Source organism: Crotalus tigris, unplaced genomic scaffold (genome assembly GCF_016545835.1).
Source record: "Crotalus tigris isolate CLP2741 ecotype Arizona unplaced genomic scaffold, ASM1654583v1 scf7180000024317.942107, whole genome shotgun sequence".
Lineage (NCBI taxonomy): Eukaryota > Metazoa > Chordata > Lepidosauria > Squamata > Viperidae > Crotalus > Crotalus tigris.
Genome location: NW_024100489.1, coordinates 905,522 through 930,163, shown reverse-complemented (window position 1 = coordinate 930,163; position 24,642 = coordinate 905,522). Strand labels below are relative to the sequence as shown.

The 24,642-nt window shown below is 39.6% G+C and overlaps 1 protein-coding gene across 1 annotated transcript in view; it reads right to left on the bottom strand.

Annotated features, from left to right (window-relative positions):
- The window catches only part of LOC120299880 (kinetochore protein Nuf2-like), a gene marked incomplete at its 3' end in the record, with an annotated part of 139,266 nt that overhangs the window by 7,507 nt on the left and 107,117 nt on the right, over nt 1–24,642 (bottom strand). Inside the window, exons 4-9 of the mRNA XM_039325158.1 lie at nt 22,480–22,603; nt 19,881–19,955; nt 18,585–18,661; nt 17,761–17,822; nt 7,403–7,500; nt 576–649 (exon numbers count right to left, since the gene is read on the bottom strand). Of these exons, the coding sequence (XP_039181092.1) occupies nt 576–649; nt 7,403–7,500; nt 17,761–17,822; nt 18,585–18,661; nt 19,881–19,955; nt 22,480–22,603 (510 nt within the window). The remainder of the gene's footprint in view (nt 1–575; nt 650–7,402; nt 7,501–17,760; nt 17,823–18,584; nt 18,662–19,880; nt 19,956–22,479; nt 22,604–24,642) is intronic.

Here is a 24,642-nt window from a genome sequence, read left to right as displayed (position 1 = left end):
TTTTCCTTATCCATTAAGAGGTATGAGCAGAAAGACCATAAGTATATGTAATGGAAAAACTGGAGGAGAAGAAATCTTAGTGACTTTCTCCTTGGAAGAAATAAATTAAATTTGAGAAAACATAGAAAGAAATCACTATTTCCTTTCTCCGACCATGTCCTGACTCATCATGTCATGCAGGCTTTAATTTCATATTATAACGCTTACTACAGATAAATATAATCTCCCATAAGTGACAAGAAGTAACAAAGAACAAACCTATTGAAGGACTGTCCCCCAAATTTCCTTATGAGAAGTACTTCAAAAGAACTCCCTAGCAGCACCTGTTTATCAACAGTCTTAAGCACTGAACATCCAGAGTCAATTTACAACACTCCCTGTAACAACATGCTATGGCAAATCTTTGATTCAAATGCCATTAACAAGAGAATCCATGTGAAAAGCATATTAAGCAGAATTCAGATATGCATTCTTCAAAATGAGATTACAAATTCTATGCCCGATAGAAGGTTCTTCAGTCCTATGAACTGATTCTTAATAATTTTAATATGGGGAACTTATTCAAGTTATCTTACTCCATCTTTTCAAGCTTCAGTGTTGCATCCTGGATTGCCACCTGAAGTTGTTGCTCTTTCTCCATTGATGTTTTCTTTGAAAAAGAATTTACATTATATGCAATTCAACATATTATAGAAAAATTGCAACTGACTATAAAATGAAATTATACTGGTCAGAGTACATCCTTATTTAATACATTTATGCTGAGCTACAAATCAGGCAGTAAAAGCTCCAGGTTTTGCCACAAAGTTTGAACTGACAATATTGGCTACAGATACATGAAAGCAAGATATAGTGTCTCCGTGATTAATTAAACTAGACAGAAAAGGGAGAGAAATGTCACTTTTTTAATAACAGCAGATCCACATCTCAAAAAGCTTTTTTTTCTTCAGCAGGCCAGAGTATTAAGCAGATGAATGTTCTTTAAACGTGAGGATAGGAGAACTTTCAGCAAAGTAATTTAACTTTTAGAGAATATTTGTAGCTCAGGATTGAAGTGAGAGGTCCTTGGTGCTCTTTGAGCTTGGTTGTTTTCTTGCAGACATTTCTTTACCCAAACTAGGTACCATCATCAGTGCTAGTGGTGAGTGGTTTGCTCTTGTTTTATATTCTAGTGGCTTGCTCTGTCAGTATTGGTGAGAGGGGGCATTGTCTTACCTGAATACCATTTCTCAGCACGGAGATGGATAATCCACCAATGGGTTAACTTAATCCTCCTGCCCAATCAGATCAAGTCAGCCAAACTTGCCCCGCCTGTCCTGGGCCTGTTTTCCCAGTCTCGATGAGGGCACAGCTACTGATTGACAGCATGATGTGTTGGCTCACAGAACTAACCCTAGGCCTAAGGACCTAAATGGGTGGGTGTGGATTATCCATCTCCGTGCTGAGAAATGGCGTTCAGGTAAGACAACGCCCCTTCTCCAGCACTGGAGATGGATAATCCACCAGTGGGACATACCAAAGCCCACTGTCCTTACGGGAGGGAAGCGGGCAAGTTTGGAACCATGTCACGGGGCACCACCTGTTGCAGGACCCTTCTGCCAAAGGCAGCCTTGGCGGATGCGTGCCTGTCCAGCTTGTAATGCCGGAAGACCACACACCTCCTCAATGGAAGCCTGCGTGGCCCAAGCTGCAGATGTGGCTGCACTACGCGTGGAGTGGGTGGTGAAACGACATGGAATTGGCAAGGAATCAGACTGGTACGCCCCCGCAATGCAGGCTCTTATCCACCGGCCGATTGTGGAGGCTGAGACCTTCCGACCCTTTGAAGAAGGGTGGAATGAGACAAAAAGTGCCTCAGAGTTGCAGAAGAGAGCCCTCCGCTTGATATAACAACGGAGAGCCCAGTGTACATCCAGGGAATGCCATTGATGTTCCAGATCATGGGAAGGATTAGGGCAGAAATCAGGGAGAACAATATCCTGAGCCCTATGAAAATGAGAGTTGACTTTGAGAACAAAGGTGGGGTCTAAACGAAGGGTAACATGGTCCAGGTGAAAAATACACAAATCATCCCTGACTGAAAGGGCTGCCATCTCAGAAATACGTCTGGCTGAAGTGATGGCTACCTTGAGGGATAAGGATCTCATGTTGCATGAACTGAGGAGTTCGAAAGGAGCTTTTGTGAGAGCCTGAAGAACCAAAGGTAATTCCCACGAGGGATACCTGTGGACTACAGGAGGCCTGGTATTAGTTGTGCCCTTGAGGAAGGAACGCATCAAGGGATGTTGGCCCAGAGAACTAACAGTGAGTGTCGCAGGTAATCAATGTAGATATGGCTGCCACCTGTCTGTGTAATGTGTTAGGCGCTAATCCCTTATTCAGACCCTCGAGTAAGTAGTCTAAAATATTTGGAATGGTCAATTCCGATAGAGGCAAGTGGTGAGTGGAACACCACCAGTAAAAATTCTGCCACGTGGCATCGTAGATGCGATTGGTAGCCGGTCGACGAGATGCCTGAATTATGACAATGACCCCTGGCGAACAGGACTCCCTGGATAGGAACCAACGCTCAAGTGCCATACGGCTAACTGGAGCCATTGAGGGTCTGGGTGAATCAGATCACCCTGGGTTAGTGATACCTGGTCTGGAGGAAGTTTCCAAGGACGCGACAGGGAGAGACCAACGAGGTCGGCGAACCAAGGTCTCCGTGGCCAGTAAGGGGCTATCAAGAGAACGTCTGCCCTCTCTTGCAGAAGCTTGCGGATGACCGCTGGGAGAAGAGGGAGAGGGGGAAAGTCATAGAGGAGACTCTCCGGCCATGGAACCTGAAGGGCATCTACTTTCTCTGCTCCTTGAGTTGGGAAGCGCAAGAAGAATCGCGGGAGTTGTGTGTTTGCCTGAGAGGCAAACAGATCTATGATGGGGAGACCAAATCTGTGGGTGATTTCCCTGAATAAATTCGGGTGCAGATGCCATTCTGAGTGGTCCACGATTGACCTGCTCAGAAAGTCTGCCCTTTTGTTTGCCTCTCCCAAGATGTGGTCTGCCCTGATCGAGGCGAGGTTGGCCTCTGCCCAGGAACCCAGCAGTTGGGCCTCGGTCAGGAGGGCATGGGATCGGGTGCCCCCCTGCCGGTTCACATGGGCCTTTGCCGCCATGTCCGCGAGGACTAACACATGCTGTCTCGCAATGCTGTGACGGAAATGACGAAGGGCTAGATGTATGGCCAGCCAACTGATATTGTGCCTCAGATCTGACCGAGACTATCGCCCCTGGGCTCACTGTGACTGAGAGTGTGCTCCCCAGCCAAACAGGCTGGCATCCGTCGTGATCGTGAGGCGACCAGGCTCTTTGAAGAGAGACCCTCTGGCCATGGCGGGAGAAATCCACCATCTGAGTGAGGGGTCTGAATACAGGGTCCGCCTCAGAATCCGTTGCAGCTGCCGCTGGAGTGGACCGGTCAGGTCCCATGTGCGCTGCAGAACTAGCCTTGCGAAGTAGAGGTAGAAAGAGAGATGGATTAAATAGACCTCCAAATGGGAGCGGATCCGGGGCCGATTCCTCCTCCTCCTCCGACCACGAGGCGTCAAGCACCTGATCCTGCTCTGGGGTTAATGAGACCCCGCTATATGAAGAATGGGAGAGGGGAGGAGGATCGTGAGAGCTCTGATGAGCTGGGCGAGAGAGAGGGAGGGAAAGCAAGGAATCCGCCCTATGCACCGGTGGAGTCCTGGTCGCAAGAGCCCGCTCCACCGCCTGAGCCACCAGGACTTGGAGTCTATCTTCTAGGGGAGAAAGGGTGGCCTCCTCCTCTCTGAGCCCTGCGGCCGTGCACGTGAAGGTGGCTTCTGGGGCCTACTGGACCCGTGGGGTGATCAGAGACCTGAATGTATATGCGTCAGGCTCAAGAACGGTCTGGCCAGAGGAAGTAGTAGGCTCTGCCAGTGACCAGACTTCCTAAGCAGAAGAGGAGAGACCGAGAGGTAATCGAAAAAAGTGGATTCAGACTGAGCAGTCTCGGCCCTGGCCTGTTTTTGAGCCTTTGAAAACTCTTTTTCCAGTGCCTGGTATCTCCTGCTGGCCTGTTTTTCAGCCAATTTGGAGGTTTTGCCCCCAGAGACAGCCTTGGGTTTGACCTTGGCTGAGATCCTACCAGCAGCCTCTTGGCTAGGGGACCTGTGTCTTTTCTGGACGGAGGAAGGAGGGGAGGAGCCCTTGGATTGGGAGGCCATGTTATTCTCCATGCTGGTATAAAACTTCAGGCGCACAAGAAGGTACCCCTGGGAAAAGGATCAATTGGCTGATAAGGGTGTAGGGCAACGGCTGGAATAAGACTTGCCCTACCCCCCCCCCGGTCATTGAACCAGAGGTATCCAAAAGACTGGTTCAACTAGCAGCCACTGTAATTTCCCTCAGAGGGTGGATTGCGGCCTGCTAGTGAGGCTTGCTGTGTTGCCAGGCCAGCAATATAAAAGATGGCAACTAATACAGAGTCAGAGGCTAGGAACTGCTGTGTTAATCAGCTAGCCAAATGGTGACCAGGACTTGAGACACCAGAAGGCCCAATGAAATCTGTTGGGCCTATGCCAAGGAATGAAAGAGGAAATCCAAATGCCACAAGGGGAGTCTCTAAGGATGACCAGAGAGAAAAAAAAAACCCAGGCAATCCTTGGCTATGAAGAACCTGGGAAGGGCCTTGGACAGAGGAGGCCTCAGTGAGGCCTTGAGTTGGAGCACGAGAATATTCCAAAATGGCAGCCTTGGGAGGAAGACAAAGCCTCCAAGATGGCAGCCATAACCGCTGGGGCTCCTGACTAGGCCTGAGTCTTCTTCCTTGTGATACAATGTAGGAAGATGGGACTCTGCAATATTATGCAGGTAGCTGATTTCAACATCACTGGATCCCCTAAGGAGGCTATAAAATGGCTAAAACCAGTGGATAAGTAGAATGGGGGGGAGGAATCACTTCCTCCACCTCCCCCCTGTGCAGCCGGCAAGGACTTGCAGTGACCACACGGCTCACAAAATGGTGGCCGCGTCCCAAACGCCGTTCTCTCCCCTCGGCTCCAATAGCTTACTCACGGAAGGAGAAAGCGGCAGGCGAGAAAATGGCCTCCCTAGCTGATCCGCGGCGTTCCGGATCTTAAAAAGATTGTCGTATGCGATCGGTTGAAGACGAGGCTCTGCAGCCTCTCCGGAGCTAATCCAGTCGCCAAAAAGACTGTTGGAGCTGCAGCCGCAAGTTCTGAGGCTGAGGTGATCTGTAGGAAGGAGTGGGGGGGATTTGCAGCAGCACTGAGCCCAGTCCTGAGCAAGGGAGAAATGGAAAGAAACGGAAGCCTCCGTTTGTTGCTGGAGTCCAATGGGATTCAGCTGAAGGGAAAATCCTCTAGTGCTGAGCAAGGGAGAAATGGAAAAAAACGGAAGCCTCCATTTGTTGCTGGATCCCAATGGGGACCAGATGAAGGGAAAATCCACTAGAGAAGCACTGGTCCCAGCGCTACTCAGAGGACTAGAAATTGTTGGAAGATATTAAAGTTATTAGAGGACTACAGATAATCCACCAATAGGTTAAGATCTACCTGCCTGTGAGCCAATCATGCACGTCTGTTCTGGGCAAGATCAAGTCGAGACTGGAAAAACAGGCCCAGGACAGGCGTGGCAAGTTTGGCTGACTTGATCTGATTGGGCAGGAGGATTAAGTTAACCCATTGGTGGATTATCCATCTTCAGTGCTGGAGAATGGTCTTGATGGTTATTTTCTTGGGCTGTTTACTGCTAGCTTGTTTGGCAGTTCCTGGATTTGGGGTACTGCTTGCTTCTTGATCATTAGTCTAATGTTAATCTTGGTGTTCTCTGCTCCTCTAGGGGTTGATTCCTGATGAGGAAATATTTTGGTCTTTTTGTTCCCTTTTTGTTTCATAATCTCTTTTGAATGGCATATGGATAATTCTTCTAAAAAGTGGGATTATCTTTGCTTGAGTACCTGTTGCCTAGATGATTGATGAATTCCAAATAGTAATGTAGTTGAGGAGTCCTTGGTGGTCTCTGAGCTTGCTTGTTTTCTTGCAGATATTTCATTATCCTAACTAGGTAATATCATCAGGGCTACTAAGGAATGCTGTTTGCTGTCAGTTTATATTCTGGTGTCTTGCCTGTCTGTGTGAGTGGGGGTGGTCTTAGAGATTCTTTGGTTGGGCTGTTTACTAATGGCTCTTTGGCAGTTTCTTGATTGGGGTATTGCTTACTTGATTGTTGGTCTGAAGTTGACCTTGGAGTTAATCTATGCTGATCCGAGTGCTGATTACTGATGGAGAGGTGCTGGAATCTTTTTCTCTTTGGGGCTGGTTAACGGTCTCTTTTGCAGAGCCTATGGATGTTGTTAATGTCTATATGTCTATTGATGGCTGATTTGTCAGAGTGCCAGGCTTCTAGAAATTCCCTAGCATTTTTGGATTTGGCCTGGTCAAGGTCAACTTCAGACCAACAATCAAGTAAGCAATATCCCAATCAAGAAACTGCCAAAGAGCCATCAGTAAACAGCCCAACCAAAAAATCCCTAAGACCACCCCCACTCACACAGACAGGCAAGACACCAGAATATAAACTGATAGCAACAGCACTCCTTACTAGCACTAATGATGTTACCTAGTTAGGGTAATGAAACATCTGCAAGAAAACAAGCAAGCTCAGAGAGCATCAAGGACCCCTCATTTCAACCCTGAACTACAAATATTCTCCTTCATTAATAATCTAGTTATCCAATTTTTTAGTTTTAAGAATAAACATAACTGATATTATATGCAAGATGAGACAGCAGTAAGATAGTTTTACTACTGAGAAAAAAAGGAATGAATCCAGATTATACTGGCCCTTTTTCTTACAGATTTATATATCCTTTCACCAAAAAGCTACATAAAACTCTTTTACTTTCTTTTGCGCTTTTATCTGTCAGGAAGGTTGCAAAACAAGTTAAAGGTTAGCTCAAGATCATCAAATAAGTTTAATATTATTTAGAATTTGACAAATACTAAAGTTTGGCTTTTTGTTGAACTGGCTGAATTTGTAAAAAGCCCAACTAGTATATATTGTTTCTTATAAAAAGTACTATTGAAGTTTTTATTTAATATAATAAAAACTAATAGAAATGAAACTAGAAGGAAAAAGTAATCTCATGCACATTCTAGACAAGGGTAGCTAAACTGTTTACTAAAGTGGCACCAAAAAAATCATTAAATGCATTTCATCACACATAATGAGTAACAGATTAACATCCAGAAAAGTAACAATGTGAAACAAAAGATGCAAGAAGCTGGAATAAGCTTTCTGCAATACACTATTCTCAATTTGTCAGAATTATCATTTCTGAAGATCACAAGGAAAAAACAAAAATTAATCTTACATGTGCACTCTGGATTTCCAAGTAGACTTCACGCCGTGAGTTACAGAAGAATAGAAAATTAAGAATACCACTCAAAAACCGAGTTGTCCTCTTTGCTTCTACAAATGAAAGTTAAAAGACACGCATAGTTTAATAACTTTTTCAAAGAATTATAAGATTGAAACTCTTACAATAGTGGCCAAAATTGTGGAAACCTTTGGGGAAAAGTGTATATTTGAGGTTTGATGACTAATAACACCACTTTTTTTGGAGTAGTACCATAAAATTATATATCAATGGAAAGATAATTTAATCAAGAATATAATGTGATAACTTTTATGAAGGATTTGCTATTAGAATACCAGTTATAAAGAAGAAAAGTGAAACATGTAGAAAAAACGAGATATACAAAAATTATCACCATAGAAAAAATGAGATATTCAAAAGTTATCACCACAGAAAAAACAAAATATACAAAAATTATCACTATGTCAGTTAATACTTAGTTGGGTAACCTTTAGCATGAATTACAGCCTTACAACGTCTTCCCATAGAGTGAACCAAATCCTTTAGTTCTGCAGCTGTTATAATGTGAAACCAAGATTGAATTATTGCTTCTGTTAACTGCGTTTTATTGCTGGGTTGCTTCTGACTAACAAGTTTTTTAGTTGGCTCCATAGATTTTCAATTGGGTTAAGGTCTGGGCTATTCCCAGGCCATTCTAGCAGTGGAATATGATTATCTTGAAACCACTTTTTGCACACAGCAGCAACATGACATGGAGCTGAATCCTGTTGAAATATAAATGCTTCATTGTCTTGGAAAAAATCATGTGCGGAAGGCTTCAGTTTGGGCTCAAATATTTCATTAATGTAGTTTTGGCCATTTATATATCCATTAATCACACAAATTCTGCCCACATCTTTTGATGTCATACAATCCCAGATCATAACACTGACTGGGTGTTTCAGAGTACATGTAATAGAATCAGGATGCAAATCTTCTCCGATTCTTCTTACGTATTTTATGCCATCACTACCAAACAGGGAGATCTTGGTCTCATCACTCCAAATAACACTGTCCCATTGTTCCTCTGTCCAGGTAACATGGATTTTAGCCCAGTTTAGTCTTTTCAACCTTTATTTGAGAGATAAAAGTGGCTTTTTTCGTAGAATTCTAGATTTTAGGCCAAATTCCTGCAGTCTGCGCTGCACAGTCCTTGCACTCAACTTCACATTGCATTACACCATTTCATCTTGTATACACCCAGATTATTTTCTTCTGTCACGTAGGCAGTCTCTTAATTCTTCTATCATCACTTGCTGTTGTGCACCTTTTCCTGCCTTTACCAGTGTGATTCTGTAGTGACTGAGTCTCCTTATACCTCTTCAAAAACTTAGAAATGCCACCTTTGGTTAAGTTTCCACCAAATTTTCTTCTAATTTCTTTATAATTGTAGCCTTGTTAATTTAATACTATTTTACATTGCTTTCTGGGCAACCAGTCAACTCTTTGCACCATTACTTTAATTTTTATTACGTTTTACAAGCTCACTAAATGAAATAACACACATACACAAAAACCAAACAACTTGATAATGATCACATAACACACTGACAAATGTCCTCCTCTCAGCTTCAATACATGATATCGATAACTGAATCCTATTGTGATCTGATTGGCTCATTGCCAAAACAAGATGACACCTGATTGGCTCTCTAAATACTCATGCTCATTGGCTACAATCAGATGAAGGAAAGCTACCTGATATCCACCTAAGCAAGTTGTGCTTCCTTTTTCTGGTTATTTGTCTATAATATTTCATAGAATACAGATAATTGAACAAACTTTGTTGCATTAAATTCTTGATTAAATTATCTTTCCATTGATATATAATGTTATGGTACTACTTCAAAACAAGTGGAAGACTAAGGGGGGAGGGTGGAAACTCGTTGTAAGGGTTCCTTTCTTGCCTCATTTGTAATGTAATCAGTCAGTTACATGGAGGAATGGCATTTGGGAATAATTGGCACAGCAAGTCCTGAACACCTTGTGTGGAGGAATTTGCATGTGCAGCAAACTGCCGTGCACTGCTCCCCACAAACCTCATAACCTTTTGATACCCTTTGTCCCAAGGAAGTAGCCAAAAGATCACCCCCTTTTGACTTAATATCTTACCTACCTAAATAATAAGTTCCCCCTTATCTCTTCCTGTCTTTATCTCTTCTTGTCTTTATCAGTTCTTTCTCCTTTCCTAATTTACCTATATTTGTTTTACCTGCTCTCAACAGGTAATGTGTTACTAGAAAATAATTGCTTATATGAAGGAATTTTTCAATTACTTTATGTCAACAACTAAAGATTAAACTTCTAAATGTAAAATGTCAGCAGTTAATGGAAAAGCCTATGTATGTAAAAAGTATATAAGAAACAATAAACTCAGAGTTTGTCAAGCTGTGTGAAGATGTGTCATGCAGCTTCAAACTTCTGCCCAAGACATGCCTGAGTCTTTTTCTTAGCATCATTACAAATGGCGCCTTGAACTGGGACATCCCCTTCCGAGGGAAAGCAGCAACCAACATACACTCCAGTGGATGCACAAATTGTTTTGCCTATAGCTACTCTTCAAATATCCTCTGAATGTGCTTACAAAGCTTTTGGAAAAGTTCCTATAACTGGGAAACCATCTCAAGCATTTTCAAATATTCGTCAAAAGGCAAATGAACCATATGCAGATTTTATTAACCGTCTGCAAGATGCCTTGAGACGACAAATTGATAATCCTGATGCCCAAGCTGAATTGCTTATGAAATTGGCTAAAGAAAATGCCACCTCTGAATGTAAACGGGCCATTATTGGATTGGGAGCTCAACCAGATTTAGCAGAAATGATAAAAGCATGTCAGGATATTGGGACTGTTTCTTTTCAAACTAATCTCTTAGCTGCAGCTCTTACAAAACCTCAGGGGAAATGTTATAATTGTGGTAAAATTGGACACTTTAAACAGGATTGCAGAAATCCTGGGGGAGGAAAGTATGCCTCCCGACCATTTAAAAATAATGCTGGGAGACGTCCAAAAATAAAATGCCCTAAGTGTAATAAGGGATTTCATTGGGCTAATGAATGTCGGTCGGGAAACTTCAAAGCGGGCCGGTCTCTGGCCCCGGTCCAAACAGAGACCCTTCAGTAATTCCATCAACAATTAACAATAGCCCTGCTGCCACTAGAGGGAGTGCTGGGATAGATTTAACTATCCAACAAGAAGTATGTTTCAAATTTCTCGGAGAAGTACAAATTATTCCTTCACAACTTTCTGGACCTCTCCCTTCTGGATATGTTGGATTAATTTTGCCTCGCTCTAGCATGGGAAAAAAGGGAATTTTTGTAATACCTGGAGTAATTGATTCTGACTATACAGGTGTCATCTTTATTCAATTATGGACTAACATGCCACAGACTTTGCCAAGTAATACTAGTCCTGCACAATTACTCCATTTGCCCTATTTTGTCCCTGCAGGGGGTCGTGATAGGGATCCAGGGGACGGCAGGTTTGGTTCCACAGATCTGTTGTAATTGCATTAACCACCCCAATCACCACCCAGCGACCCCGTCAGACAGTCTTTTTTCAGGGTAAGCCTTTTGAGGGCATAATTGATACAGGGGCTGATGTTTCAGTAATTTCAGCTAAAGATTGGCCTGCATCTTGGCCCACTGACCCATGCCCTAGTGTCTGGGGTGTAGGAGGGCGACAAGGTGCACGACAAAGTACACAATTTCTTTCTGCAAGTCTTCCTAATTCTACTGTAACTGTTCAACTTCGTCCTTTCATTCTTGACATTCATGTCAACCTTTGGGGAAGAGACTTGCTTAGTAAATGGGGGGCTACTGTCACCTTCGATGAATAAAGTGTCTGCCTTACCCTTAACTTGGTTAACTACTATCCGTGTTTGGGTGGAACAATGGCCTCTTCCTCTGTACAAATTACAGGCCTTAAAAATTCTTGTTCAAGAACAATTACAAGTCAAACACATTGCCCCTTCCACTAATCCATGGAACACTCCAGTTTTTGTTATCAAAAAGAAGTAGTGAGAAGTTTGTAAAAAAATGTTTTTCCTGTCTCTTTTGTTTTTCAACTGGCTGTGTTGCTTTAAGAGCAAGAGAGACCAAAAGAAAGAAAGAAGGGGGGGGAACTGTTCGTTTTAAACTTTTTTTTCCCTTCTCTGCTTAGAATTCCAGTTTGTGAATGGAGATGAAATTTAATCCCCGCTCTTGCAGTTTCAGCTAGCAAAACTTAAGTTTTGTAAATGTTTAACCTACTTAATAGAAATTTGTTTGCATCTTTGATTAACTTGGAATTTAATTTATTGACCAAAGGAAAACAACCTGGAGATCTCATTTGTAGTTCCACTTGCAGCATTTACCACAGTTGAGCAAATTAAGTACTTGAGTACTCAATTTGTGGACAGAATTTCATATAAAATTTGTCACTTAACACTTTTGATATTTCTTACTAGTAAACTACTTACAGGAATATTAGCTGTGTTAGAAGCGCAAAAAGTATATTGTATTGAATGGCTTTACTTATCCCATCACAAAATGTTTTATCTTTTATCCAGGCTGTTACTGAAATAACCTCAGGACACAATCAAGCTTGTCCTTGAAATGGGACTGATTTAATTAATATTTTTCTTCTTATCCCAAAATTTGATTTTCAATTTTATTTTCAGAATAACTTATCTCTTCAATGCTGAATATATAGGCTGTATTTCATATTATCTGTCTACATTGCAGTGCAATCCTCATCACAACGCTCAGAATTATCTGCTGCTATTTTAGCTTTCCACACCTTTTCTCAACAGATTTTTAACTTAATCTCTGATTCTCATTATGTGTGCCAATTTATTTTTAATCTTACAGGTACTTACATCATGCCCAGGATCAACCCCAATCTTATGGCTTTGTTTTTAACTTTACAGCAGCTATCCTTTGTTTCTCACATATGTATCGGTCCTTTAAGGACTGCCTTCATAAACAATTAAAAAAGGAGGGATCAAGGGTACCTAATTTGCAATTTGCATCAAGTCAATAAAGTCCTAATAACTTTAAACCAGCTAAATATTTCTTTTCAAAACACTACTGCCTACCAGCGTCACTTTCAGCAGAAAGCTGTGCTTCCTAATCCATTGGTATATTATCAGCAATTGCCTGATAAAACCTGGTTAGATCCAATTCCAGTATAATTTGGGGGCAAGGCTATGCTCTGTGCTTGCTCCTACAGGCCCTCTCTGGATTCCAGCCCAGTGTGTGTGACCAGCCAAAGATGTCATGGCATCAAGTCCAGAACCCAATAATGGAAATGAAGCAGATGACTCTTCAGACAGCACAACATCCCTTTCACTCTTGCCATCGCAATTGACCAACAACCTGGGACAATGTGAAGAACCTGACATCCAAAGCGCAGGAGGTTCTGAGGCAACAGGAAAAAGAACCTACACCAGAGAACTTATGCACTGCCATATTTGTGGTTTTGACTGCAAATTCCTTAGTCATTCTTTGCCTCTCTTTCCTTCTTAATTGCTGTGTGGGGGCTCAAGTTCTTCCATCTCATCCTTTAGAATCACGGATGAAATATAATATCTGGGTGCAATTAGCTAATGTAACACAAGTGACAGACTTTTGTATTTCTGAATCATATGACATGGAAAATTTACTCTCTACCTGTCTTATACCTGTGTGTGTCCCAGCTTCAGTTTTTTGTGTTATTTCAATATTTCTGAGCAATCTGGCATTATTCAAAAGCAAATTAATGTTTTACATAACTTGGCTTCTGATTTAAAAATTGATACCTTAGGAAATTGGTGGAGTGCTCTATGGTCATGGCTTCCCATTGGCCTTCTTGGAAAGATTGTTCAATATCTCATTATAATAGTTGCTATCCTTATCAGCTGTTGTTGTTTATTTCAATGTCTTTTTTCTTTACTTAATAAGATGTCTTGCAATCTTCCATACTAAGCTAAGACCCACTAACTACTCCTGCTTAAAATGTCTTCATTAATAAAATAAAAAAAGGTGGAATGTGGAGGAATTTGCATGTGCAGCAAACTGCCGTGCACTGCTCCCCACAAACCTCATAACCTTTTGATACCCTTTGTCCCAAGGAAGTAGCCAAAAGATCACCCCCTTTTGACTTAATATCTTACCTACCTAAATAATAAGTTCCCCCTTATCTCTTCCTGTCTTTATCTCTTCTTGTCTTTATCAGTTCTTTCTCCTTTCCTAATTTACCTATATTTATTTTACCTGCTCTCAACAGGTAATGTGTTACTAGAAAATAATTGCTTATATGAAGGAATTTTTCAATTACTTTATGTCAACAACTAAAGATTAAACTTCTAAATGTAAAATGTCAGCAGTTAATGGAAAAGCCTATGTATGTAAAAAGTATATAAGAAACAATAAACTCAGAGTTTGTCAAGCTGTGTGAAGATGTGTCATGCAGCTTCAAACTTCTGCCCAAGACATGCCTGAGTCTTTTTCTTAGCATCGTTACAACCTTGGACTTATGTCTGGTGGGAGGGAAATTTGTCCAAAATGTTTGTATTGCCTGTTTTGTATTAGTAGCTGCACACACACACACTTCATAATCACACTGAGTCTATCCCTTTCACCTACCTTCAGTTAAGTTCTCCAGGCTGATTTTTTGCTCTGTGGAACCAAAGCTTTGCATGCACAACTTGCTGCAAATTCAAAGGAGGAGGAAATCAGGCCCCCTCAGGTGATTTGCAATTCATATGCTCTCACTAAGGAGGGAGCAGAAAAGAGATTTCCAAAACCCAAGCCCTGAATATCTTGCACTGGTGGACTCAGAGTGGAAGTCCTAGGGCTGACTGTGTGCAATTTTTAAAAAATTAATAGATTGGCTTGCACACTGGCTAACCTCAATTGGACATCAGAAAACTGGATGCACTGAACTAAGAGCTAAAACAGGAAACAACCCTTGAAAATGGGCAGCCAGTGTGTCAACGCTGCTAATACTGAATATTCTTGCTTTCACAAAATATGCAGAACTGTAAGGACCCACCCCACTTTGCATCTTAAGAAGACAGAACTCTTGGAATAATTCTTCCAACAGGAATCCTTTATTAAGAGAAAATGGTTGCAGGCGTTCTAGACAGGACTTGGGGTCCAAGCTCTCCAATTCAAGGTTTTAAGGGTTTCCCCAGTAGCCCCACCCAATCAACCCCCTCTTTCAGCGACAGTCTCAGGCATTACACTTCCACCCCCTTTTCATTACTGCCCGGCTGGATGGAGACTTCAAAGAAACTACATGAAAGGAAAACGGCCCCATTCTTATGGTTAGTTCTTTTGCAATACACACATTCAGTTCCTTAGAAGTATACTGAAGGAAGTGAGGGCCATAAAGCCCCTTTGTTCTCCCCCTTCTCTCCTTCTTATGGCAGAATCCAGAGAAGGCAGAATTGGGGTTTTCTATATTTGATAACTAAAGATGAAATATAATTGGATTCTGACAAGAACTGTCTGGCACTTTTAGAGTTAACTCAGATGAGACTGGAGAGAGAGAACAATTTGCAGGGGCTTCAGAAGGAAGTGAACCTTTGCCCCCCAGGCTGGTTGGAGAACGTAACTCATGACAGCAAAAGAGGGAGGGAAAATGCTAGCAAAAATAACTGCTCTGGAGGTGGAGACTTCAGATCTTGGCATCCATCCATGATGTGCCGACAATCTGTTATTAAAGGCTTTTAGGATAAACAATGCCGGGAAGTTCTTTGAAGTGTTTCATTAGTCGGAACCTTGACACAGTGATTATGTATTGAGGCAAAACATGGCTGTGAAGAATTTTGGGAGGAATGTGCAAACTTGACTGAGAGCTCAAAGTGACATCCAACATTTGAAAATAATTGTCACAGAATATTGGAAATTATACATTTCTTTTCCACCTAAAAGAACTTTTGCCCTGGCTTTAGACCTTCATAGCTGAAAGGCTCCCCTTTTGGGAGCCACTGCAAGGATCTTTTTCTGCTGCTTCAATTAGTATCTTCCCTTTTTTTTGCATTAACAGTTTAAAAGCTTGTGTCAAAGCTGCTAACATAGAACGTTCTTGCTTTGACAATATATGGAGATGCAGCCATTTTCCTTTATGTTTTAGAGGTAGAATTAGATGATACTGAGGGGAGGGAATGTGGTTGGGAGTTTAGTTAGACAAAACAATAATCTATAATGGTGGGAACCAAGGTTCTTTGTAATAAGAGACGATAAGACATGGCAGATTGTAGAACTGGTGGGAAAGCCAGCATTTCAAACTAATTAGAAAATGTGATTTATGACTGTTAGTTGGAAGAGGGAATTGTACTTTGATACTATGTGTTTAGGGGAGGGGAAGCCAGATTTTAGCTTGCACTATGTATGTGCCGATGTATTGCTACTCGAATAAAGATTCCTTAAGGTAAATAATGCCTCGAAGTTCTTTGAAGAGTTTCATCTGTCGGAACGATGACAGCTTGTTTATCAAGTCTCTCTGACCACAAGAATTTTAATTTTGTGCCAGTAAAAGGGTGTTATCCACACTATTATGGTACAAAGGGGGGATTTGTGGGAAGTCAGCTCCCCCAGAGAAGGAAATATTAAAAGGCAGAATATTATATTTCCTCAAAGGAACTTAAAGACGCAGAAAAGCATGCCCAGTTTTTTTAAATAGCCCCAAGTCTCCCTTCCCCATGCAGGAAGGTTGGAGTCCTCCAGCTAGAAGCTTAGGAAGACAAAGACCTAAAATCTACATACCTCACCCAAACACAGGAAATACAAAGCCTCAAACAGGAACAGGAAACAACCTCAAGAGCCCCAGAGGTATAAAAACCCACTCCCTACATGTGCTCTCTCTCTCTCTTTTCTTCCAGAGCCATCTTTCTGTCTGGCTCTCCTCTTCAATAAACTACAACCTTCTTTCTAAAGCAGTCGCCATGTTGTTTATTCCCGGCTTGGACTGGACCCTAATGAAGACTTTTCCTTCAGCAGTGGCAATGCCGTCACCTGTGTGTGGCGTGCCTCTGCCCACTGCTGCTCATGGCATTGCTGCCCCCTGGGCAAGGTTCATGGCAACACCGCTGCCTGAGCAATATTAGTGGCACTGCCACCTCCTGCACAACACTCGAGGCAGCAGTGACACGAGGGAGGGTAAGCACACACACATGCAAGTGCACTGCTCAGTTACTCACGTGGCCCGGAGGCCATGGCATGGTAGTGGGCTGCGGCCCATAGGTTGGGGACCTCTGAGATAGAGCATGAGATGCTTATGTTGGCCCCAATAACTTATGCTTGGGCATGGTCACATTCCTTCTAGACTACTGCAACGTGTTTGGTGAAGGACTACATTTTGAAAAGTGTCCAGAAACTGCAACTGATGCAAAATATAAGAGCTAGGTTGCAATTTGGTAGAGATATCTGGGAAAATATGTGGTTTAGGCTGAAAAATATGTTCCTAATTTACTTCCTGAGAACAATTTAAGACATTGCTATTAAACTATCTTATTTCATAGATTCCAAATCTGTTCAGATATTAAGGTATAAAGAAGAAATTGTTGTTTTTTTGCAGGCTATAGAATGTATTTCCTTCCAATCTAAATTAGGAAAATTTGTAAAGGTATCTATTTCATTTTTCTGCATTTATTTATTTGTACCCTGCCTTTATTATGCTTACAAATAACTCAAAGCAACGGATATACCTAATACTCCTTCCTCCTATTTTCCCCACAACAACCCTGTGAGGTAGATTGGGCTAAGAGAGAGTGACTGGCCTAAAGTCATCCAGGTGGCTTTCATGGTTAAGGTGGGATTTGAACCAAGTCTGCCATTTTCTAGCCTGGTGCCTTAACCACTAGTATCTCCCTATAATGGTCAATAATTTTATTATTAATATTTTAGTATACATGCTTCACTGTTTTATGTGCTTATTTGAATTGAAAAGTATCCTACGAATAAAAATAAATTCCTATGGGTGTTTCTTCTTAATTATTCCAAAGATTAAATAGATGCAACTGAAGGAGAAAATACAAATGGAGCTGTTTCTTCTTACTGAAGCATAACTATTTCTTCCACATAACTGGACTCCTCCATTATAGGAGAAGTGACAGTCCTGTAAGTCAGACAGATCATGCAATCATACCTGCAGTTTGGCAGCATGCTAACCTGATAAATTTCCAAATGATTTTACTAACCATTGCTCTTGAGAAAATACTGAAATGTAAACTTAACTATAAAAAATAAAAAAAATAAAATCTAGTGAGCCAGTTTGGGGTAAGTAAAAATATATGACCATTTGAGCTATGAAGCATACACAAACCAAAAAAGTGTTTAATGCTTACTTGGATTTATAATGTCTGCAATCTGGAAGTCATTGACACGACAGATCGGGAGAAATCGCTCCCTGTAAAAAATTTTACATATTCTTTAATTAGATTAGTCATACTATTTACTTCACCACTGTAATTCATAGTATAATTGTTTCCTTGGTATTATATTGTATAGGGAGATAATAAAGGAAACAACTATAACTGGAGTCTTAAATGTTACAGAATAGTGCTGCAGAGTCCTACTATTGTAATATTTCCTTTGAATTAGATGAGTTAGTTTTTAAAATTTAAAGCAGAAACAGTCTAGGATAAATATATATTAATTTCACTGTAATACTGCAGGACAAGTTACATGTTAAAATTATAGATTTTTTTTTTTTTGAAGTCTTCCATCAGTTCTCAGGTGTTTGCTTGAACAAAGCTACCTTTGTAAAGCAGTACAGCACCAAAAAGAAAATGAATCCTTGGGGTCAGTAAGTTCTATCAGCATGTATAATTACATAATAGAAAGGCAATGCTGCATTTCAGACCAGTTAAAGCAATCACATGATTCCAGAAATATTCATTTGGTTTAAGGTGTACCAGGGAAATACTGTTGCATAATCTGGGATACATTTTTACTTTAAAATCTAAAGCAGTATATAGCTCTAAAAATAATATGATCAATTTCACTGAACACAAAATGAATTATTTATACTTTTATTACCACAATAAAAGAACCATCTAATTTAATACATTTTTAACAGCAGAGAAACACACTCCCACATTCAAATTCATACAAACAAAACTAAGCCACAAAGAAAAGCAAATATAAAACATGATTTCAGGATACTTACATATTAATAAATAGATTTCCTATGGGTAGAAAGCCTTCAAAAATCTGAGGATATGCTGTTTCAAATGTCACTGGCATCTAATTGAAGAAAATCAATAAGGAATAACTAATGAAATATATATTTTTTTCATCCAGTTCCTCTGATAATATAACATTCATTTATAGCAAGCTATCTATATATGGTGGGATATCACAGTCCACATTTTCACAGGACTGTGTACCCCTACAATAAGCTTCAGGACTTAATTCCAGAACACTGTAATTTTACAATAATTAACTGCATAGATACTGGTATAATCCATCTTCAGAAGGGTATAGAACTAGAGTGTGATAATTTTTCCGTTTTTAGTAAATGATACAAATCTTCACCTAGTCATGAGGAATCTAAAAAGTCACCACATTGTCTAGATTCTTCATTTATATTTTAACTATATATCTATAGATTAATTAGATACCCCTATCATTAACTGGTGAATGTTCTATGCTCTGAATATAAAATTTTAACAGACAAAATATTGTATGTAGAAACAGCATATTCTCAAAGGAACCAAACTTTGGAAAACACTCTAGAAAAATTCTGGGAAGTTGTTACTAGTCAGGGTATACGCCTACCACCTGTGAAATAATAATCACTAATGACTCATGCTTTTTATTTGCTTTCAGTTTAGTGCAATGTGTAAACTAGATTACAACAATGGGTTTAAAACCACCTTTAAGAAATTCTTGGGTTCCTGTGATGTTTAAACCCAGCATAAATAAAGCTGTCATTACTCCAGAACAGTATACAAAACAATTTCATGTTGAATAATCCAATGAAGTGCTTTGGCTCTATCTCATTTACTATGAAAAAAAGAACAATCAGGCAGAGAGAAGGTACATGGAACCACATTTATCTTGGATAACTAAGACAGGCAAAACTTGTAGTTCTCTGCTTCCAAATACTATATATATTAGTATATATATTATTAATACACACACACACACACATATAATTATTTGCCACCCATTTTGTGACCTAGGAGACTATGAACTACTATATGAAGCATACTTGCCCAAAATAATGTTTTTTTCCATCTCCACAAACTGTAGATTATGATTGCCAGATAAGGAGCTATTAATTTATTGCAATAAACAAAAATCAAGGTAGCAGCTTAAAGATCAAAGATTTTGTGTACTGTCAATCTTAAGACAACAATAAATACAATAAATCTGTTAATCTTCAAAGGCAAAGTAAAACAATATAGGGAACTACTAAGATTCCACCTCCTTCCAGTTTCAATGCATTCCCCATTCTTACCATGTAAAAATGTTCCATACGGATTCCATATACACTTTGCAAAGCTCTCATGAAAATCATATGCAATATTTCAGGCTAAAAAGAGAAGTACAATTTAACACAATTTACAATAATATATAAATTTTATTTTACTTAGAACCTATTTAATTTGCTTATAATTACCAGAGTGAGAACTCTGCAAAGTTCAAGATAAGTTCAAGGCAAAAACTTAAAATACGTTAATGCATATTAAGGGTGCATTTTGACATCATTCCTGGTTACAAAATTAACCCTGTGGGCAAATAAAATATTCCTAAATCTTCTTCACGTCTAATTGTGTAGCTGATGAAAAAAAAACTTAAACTTACAACAAATGTAAATATAACATTCCACATTTTTTTTTAACAGACTGGAATATGCTTTCACTTAAGAAGCTGAAAATTACTTTACATGTCTATCAAGTCAGGTTTAGGCATTGTACTGTATTTAGAATGTAAGACATAGCATTGAGAAGACCCATTCAAAGCCATCCCTCAATATTGCAAGCTCAGTTGGTGACTTAAGGCCAGTCATTCTTAGTTCAATCTACTTCACAAGATTATTGTTGTGAGAAATGCCATTTTAACACAAGGAAGAAAGGAGAATGTTTGGCAACTCTAAGGTTCAACTGTTCAGGATAGAAAGGGCATATTCTAAATAACTGCTGATTGCCCACTATAAGTCACTGAGTAACTGTTTTCTATAATTAGAAAATTAATTAGTAGAAATTAATTATTTTTAATAATATTCCTCCTACAGGTAGGTTCCAGAGAGTGGGCTCATTGGACAAAAGAACAGGGAGAGCAAAAGGGTGTTTGCCAATGAAGTTTGATAAAAGAATTCTCTAACAAATTTTCCTTCTAAGTGAAGAATATGGATTTCTGAGAAGTAAACAAGAAAAAAATTAAAGCTTTGAGTGTTAGAGCCAATGAAGAAAAGTAAGATCATTATAGTCATAATATGTCATACTTGTGATTCTTGGAAGGAAAAATTGATGACTCATTAGCAGCACTTCATTAATGAAAGATGAAGATTTACATATCAAAAAGGAGGTAGTTCTAAAAAGTGTACAGAGGAAGCAATTGGCTATAAGTAGACAAAAAAAGAGCAAATACAGTAAATGGAACTGACAATCAAAAGCAAGAGATGTAGAATTATGTACCAAAAACTGAGGAAGTTTTCAAGTCTTTGTGACAAAAACAGGTTTTGACTATTCACAAGAAAAGACATTGCAAAAAAAGGAGATAAAATAGTAGATTCATGAAAAGCAGAGGAGATGACAAAGAAAACTTACATTGGATCCAGTAGCCTAACCTCCTTTTTCATCTCATATAATCATAACTCATATCAAGTTTAACGTCTGGTGGCTAGACTGTTAACTGATGAATATTGTAGTTCTCTGGCACTGTCCTCCACTGCAGGTAGACAGGATCTATTAGATTGGTCCAACCCAGGCAACTGATGTACACCTTTGGGCTCCAGAGTAAGCTTGGAATTGTCTCTGAGGATATGCTGCTGAATCCAACTGAGGATCCGGGGTCTACCTGGAATAAGAGGGTTGCAGAAAATCTTGATTGGATCACACCTGTAGCCTCACCTAACTCAAGGATCTTGGAAGTCTTCCTGATTTATAGAATAGTTGAGGGAGATGAAGCAGGTGAAGAGAAGCCTGAAATGCTGGAGATGATGCAGTGTGAATCTTACTGAACATCTATTAAGGACTATGTTGTGGTGATAAAGCAGAAATCATTCAACCCAATGGATGTCAAAAAATGTCCAAATGTCCAAAAGGCTTCTGATTCTTTAACTCCACTGACAACTACCCCTTTCTACTGATCCATATGAAAATAAAGGGATAATTGTCACTGGACCTAAAGAGTCAGACCTAAGTTTCCCAGTGATTCTTTAGAAATGCATGGCGTATAGGAAGAAGCAGGAACTGAAAGTTTTAATGCAGGAGGGAAATATGATTTAATAGTCACTAAAATTTGGTGGGTTGAAATGCAAGACTAGCATGCAAGCATTGAAGGGTATAACAAATAGGCCAGACATAGGGGAACAATGGTGATGTATGTGAAATACATAAACACATGTTTAAAGATCCAGGAATCTTAACACAATGGTTCAGTGAAGAGCATTTGGATAAGAAAGAGAAATACAAATTCTATTACTAGGGATGACGTAGGCGAATTACAGAATGCTAAACCAAGATGATTTGTTAATAGATACCATTCCCTTCTAAATTAGATTGTAGAACTTTCTTGGAGAGACAGCATTAATAAGAGATTTCACTAATATCTGTTAACATATCTGTTGAATCTCAAAAATTAGTCTTTCTAGTGTTTCATTTTTCCAGAAGATTGAAGAAACAAGACCATAAGTTTTAGGCACAAAGCCAACAGGACCAGTGTCTTTCTCTCATCCTAGGCAGTAGACAATGGCAAACAACCTCCAAAAAACCTTGCCAATAAAACTTCAAGCCAGGAGTAAAATCTGACTTGAAGACATAAAAAAAAACCCTTACATGCAATGCATAGACTACAGTTTTGAGTTCCAATTCCACTGAATATAAAACTCTTACCTTTACGTTCGGAAATAAATCACTCTTTGAAAAAATTTTAGCTTCATTTCCACTCAATAAAGAGTTGCGAATGTGTACCACAATGTCATTGTCACTGTATCTTGGAAAAGTACAATTATCCATCCTGCAAAAAATTAAATTATGTAAATGTAAAAAATTGCATAAGCAAACAAATCCTTGTGTGTAGCAGCACTTGGCCAATCTTGCCTGAAAAACAAAAAGGACAAGTACAAAAAATGGAAAGAGGGACACATGACTAAGGCAGAGTATCAGCAGATAGCCCAAGTCTGCAAAGATGAAGTCAGGAAAGCAAAGGCTCAGAATGAAAGAGGCTTGCAACAAAGTCAAATGAATTAAGCAGTTCTGCTTTCTTTCTGCTGCCTCTTACTTCCTTACCATCTTCTCTTTTAAGTGCTACTGTTTCCTTGACTTTTTTGTTATTTATATTATTTCAACATATAAATAATAGGCAGCAGAGAGAAAGCAGAACTGCTTAACTCATTCTTTGTATCAATCTTCATGCAGAAACTATAGCCCAACCTACCAAAAACCTAACTGTAAAAGACAGACTACAAATAAAAATTAAAATAAGCAAGAAAATGGTTAGAGAATACCTATCTGATCTTAATGAATATAAATTGCCAGGACCTGATGGATTATATCCCAGAGTTCTGAAGGAGCTGGCAGATGTTATCTCAGAAGTCAGAACTGTTGCACCATATCTTTTAAAAATCCTGGAATACCAGGGAATTACTGAGGATTGGAAAAGAGTTGATGTGGTTCCCATCATCAAAAAAAGAAAAAAAAGAGACTCGGGAAACTACAGACCGATCAGCCTAACATCAATACCTGGGAAGATACTGGAAAAGATAATAAAAAACAGATCTGCAAACACCTAGAAATAAATAAAGTTATAACTAAAAGCCAGTACGGATTTGTTAAAAACAAATCATGCCAAAATAACTTTATTTCATTCTTTGTCAAAGTGATTATATTAGTAGATCAGCAAAATGCTGTGAAAATAGTATACTTAGATTTCAGCAAGGCATTCAACAAAGTAGATCACAGCCTGCTTCTTGGTAAGCTAGAAAAATGTGGGGTAGACATTTTTCTAGCTTACCAAGAAGCAAGCAGACCAACCAGACAGATTTGTAACTGGCTGACAAACCATACTCAAGAAGTCCTTAATGGTGCTGTCTACATGAAAGGCAGTAAGCAGTGGCATACGACAAGATTCTGTCTTAGGCTCAGTACTCTTCAATATCTTCATAACTTAGATGAGTGAATAGAAGGGGAACTCATCAAATTTGCAAATGACACTAAGCTGGCAGGAATAACGAACAGAAAAGGGGGGAGAGGAGAGACTATAAAAGAATGTGGTTTGGGTGGGGGAAGGGGGAAAAAGACATTAGGAAAGGTTTAATTCCTTTAAACAAATGTAATTAGTTTTACCCCCTTTAATTGAGTCTGTCTGTGGCTTTTAGAAAATTTTCTTTGAAGGTAAACAGCCTTAATTTAAAGCTAAAGCTTTTTACAATTGCCCGAGCCTTTCAGTCAAGGATTGCAACATTGTGACATGTGAAGCCCCTGAGGCAGCTTAAAGAGAAAAAAAACCTGGAGTTTGTGTTTCTTTATGTTCTTGCTTTGCATTTGATTCCTGTGTCTTTAAGGGTACAGGGAAGGGATTGGAAAAGCTCAGAAGAGCTAGCTCTAGCTAGCTCAGGAGTCTACAAACTTAGCAACTTTAAGACCTGTGGACTTCAACTCCCAGAATTCCTCAACCAGCCATGAGGGCTGACGAATTCTGGGAGTTGAAGTCTACAAGTCATAAAAGTGCCAAGTTTGAATTCATCATCCTTTGTCAATGCAAAGGGAAAGTGATTCAGCAAAGGAACAGCCACTGAAGAAATTAAAACTGGTACTTCTTTTCTTTTTTTCTACAGTTTGTAATATTTTATTAGATTACAGAATAAAATACAAAAATACAAAAGCAAATAGTAGGACACAGTGAGGAGGAAAAAGGGGGGGAAAGGGGAAAAAGAACATACTCCCTCTGTTGCAGTAGAAGGGAGCATTAACATTGAACCTCAACTTTTTACTTTTCCATATTATAAACTAGCCATTTCTATAACAACAAATGAATCTAATCAGTGAAACCCAAAA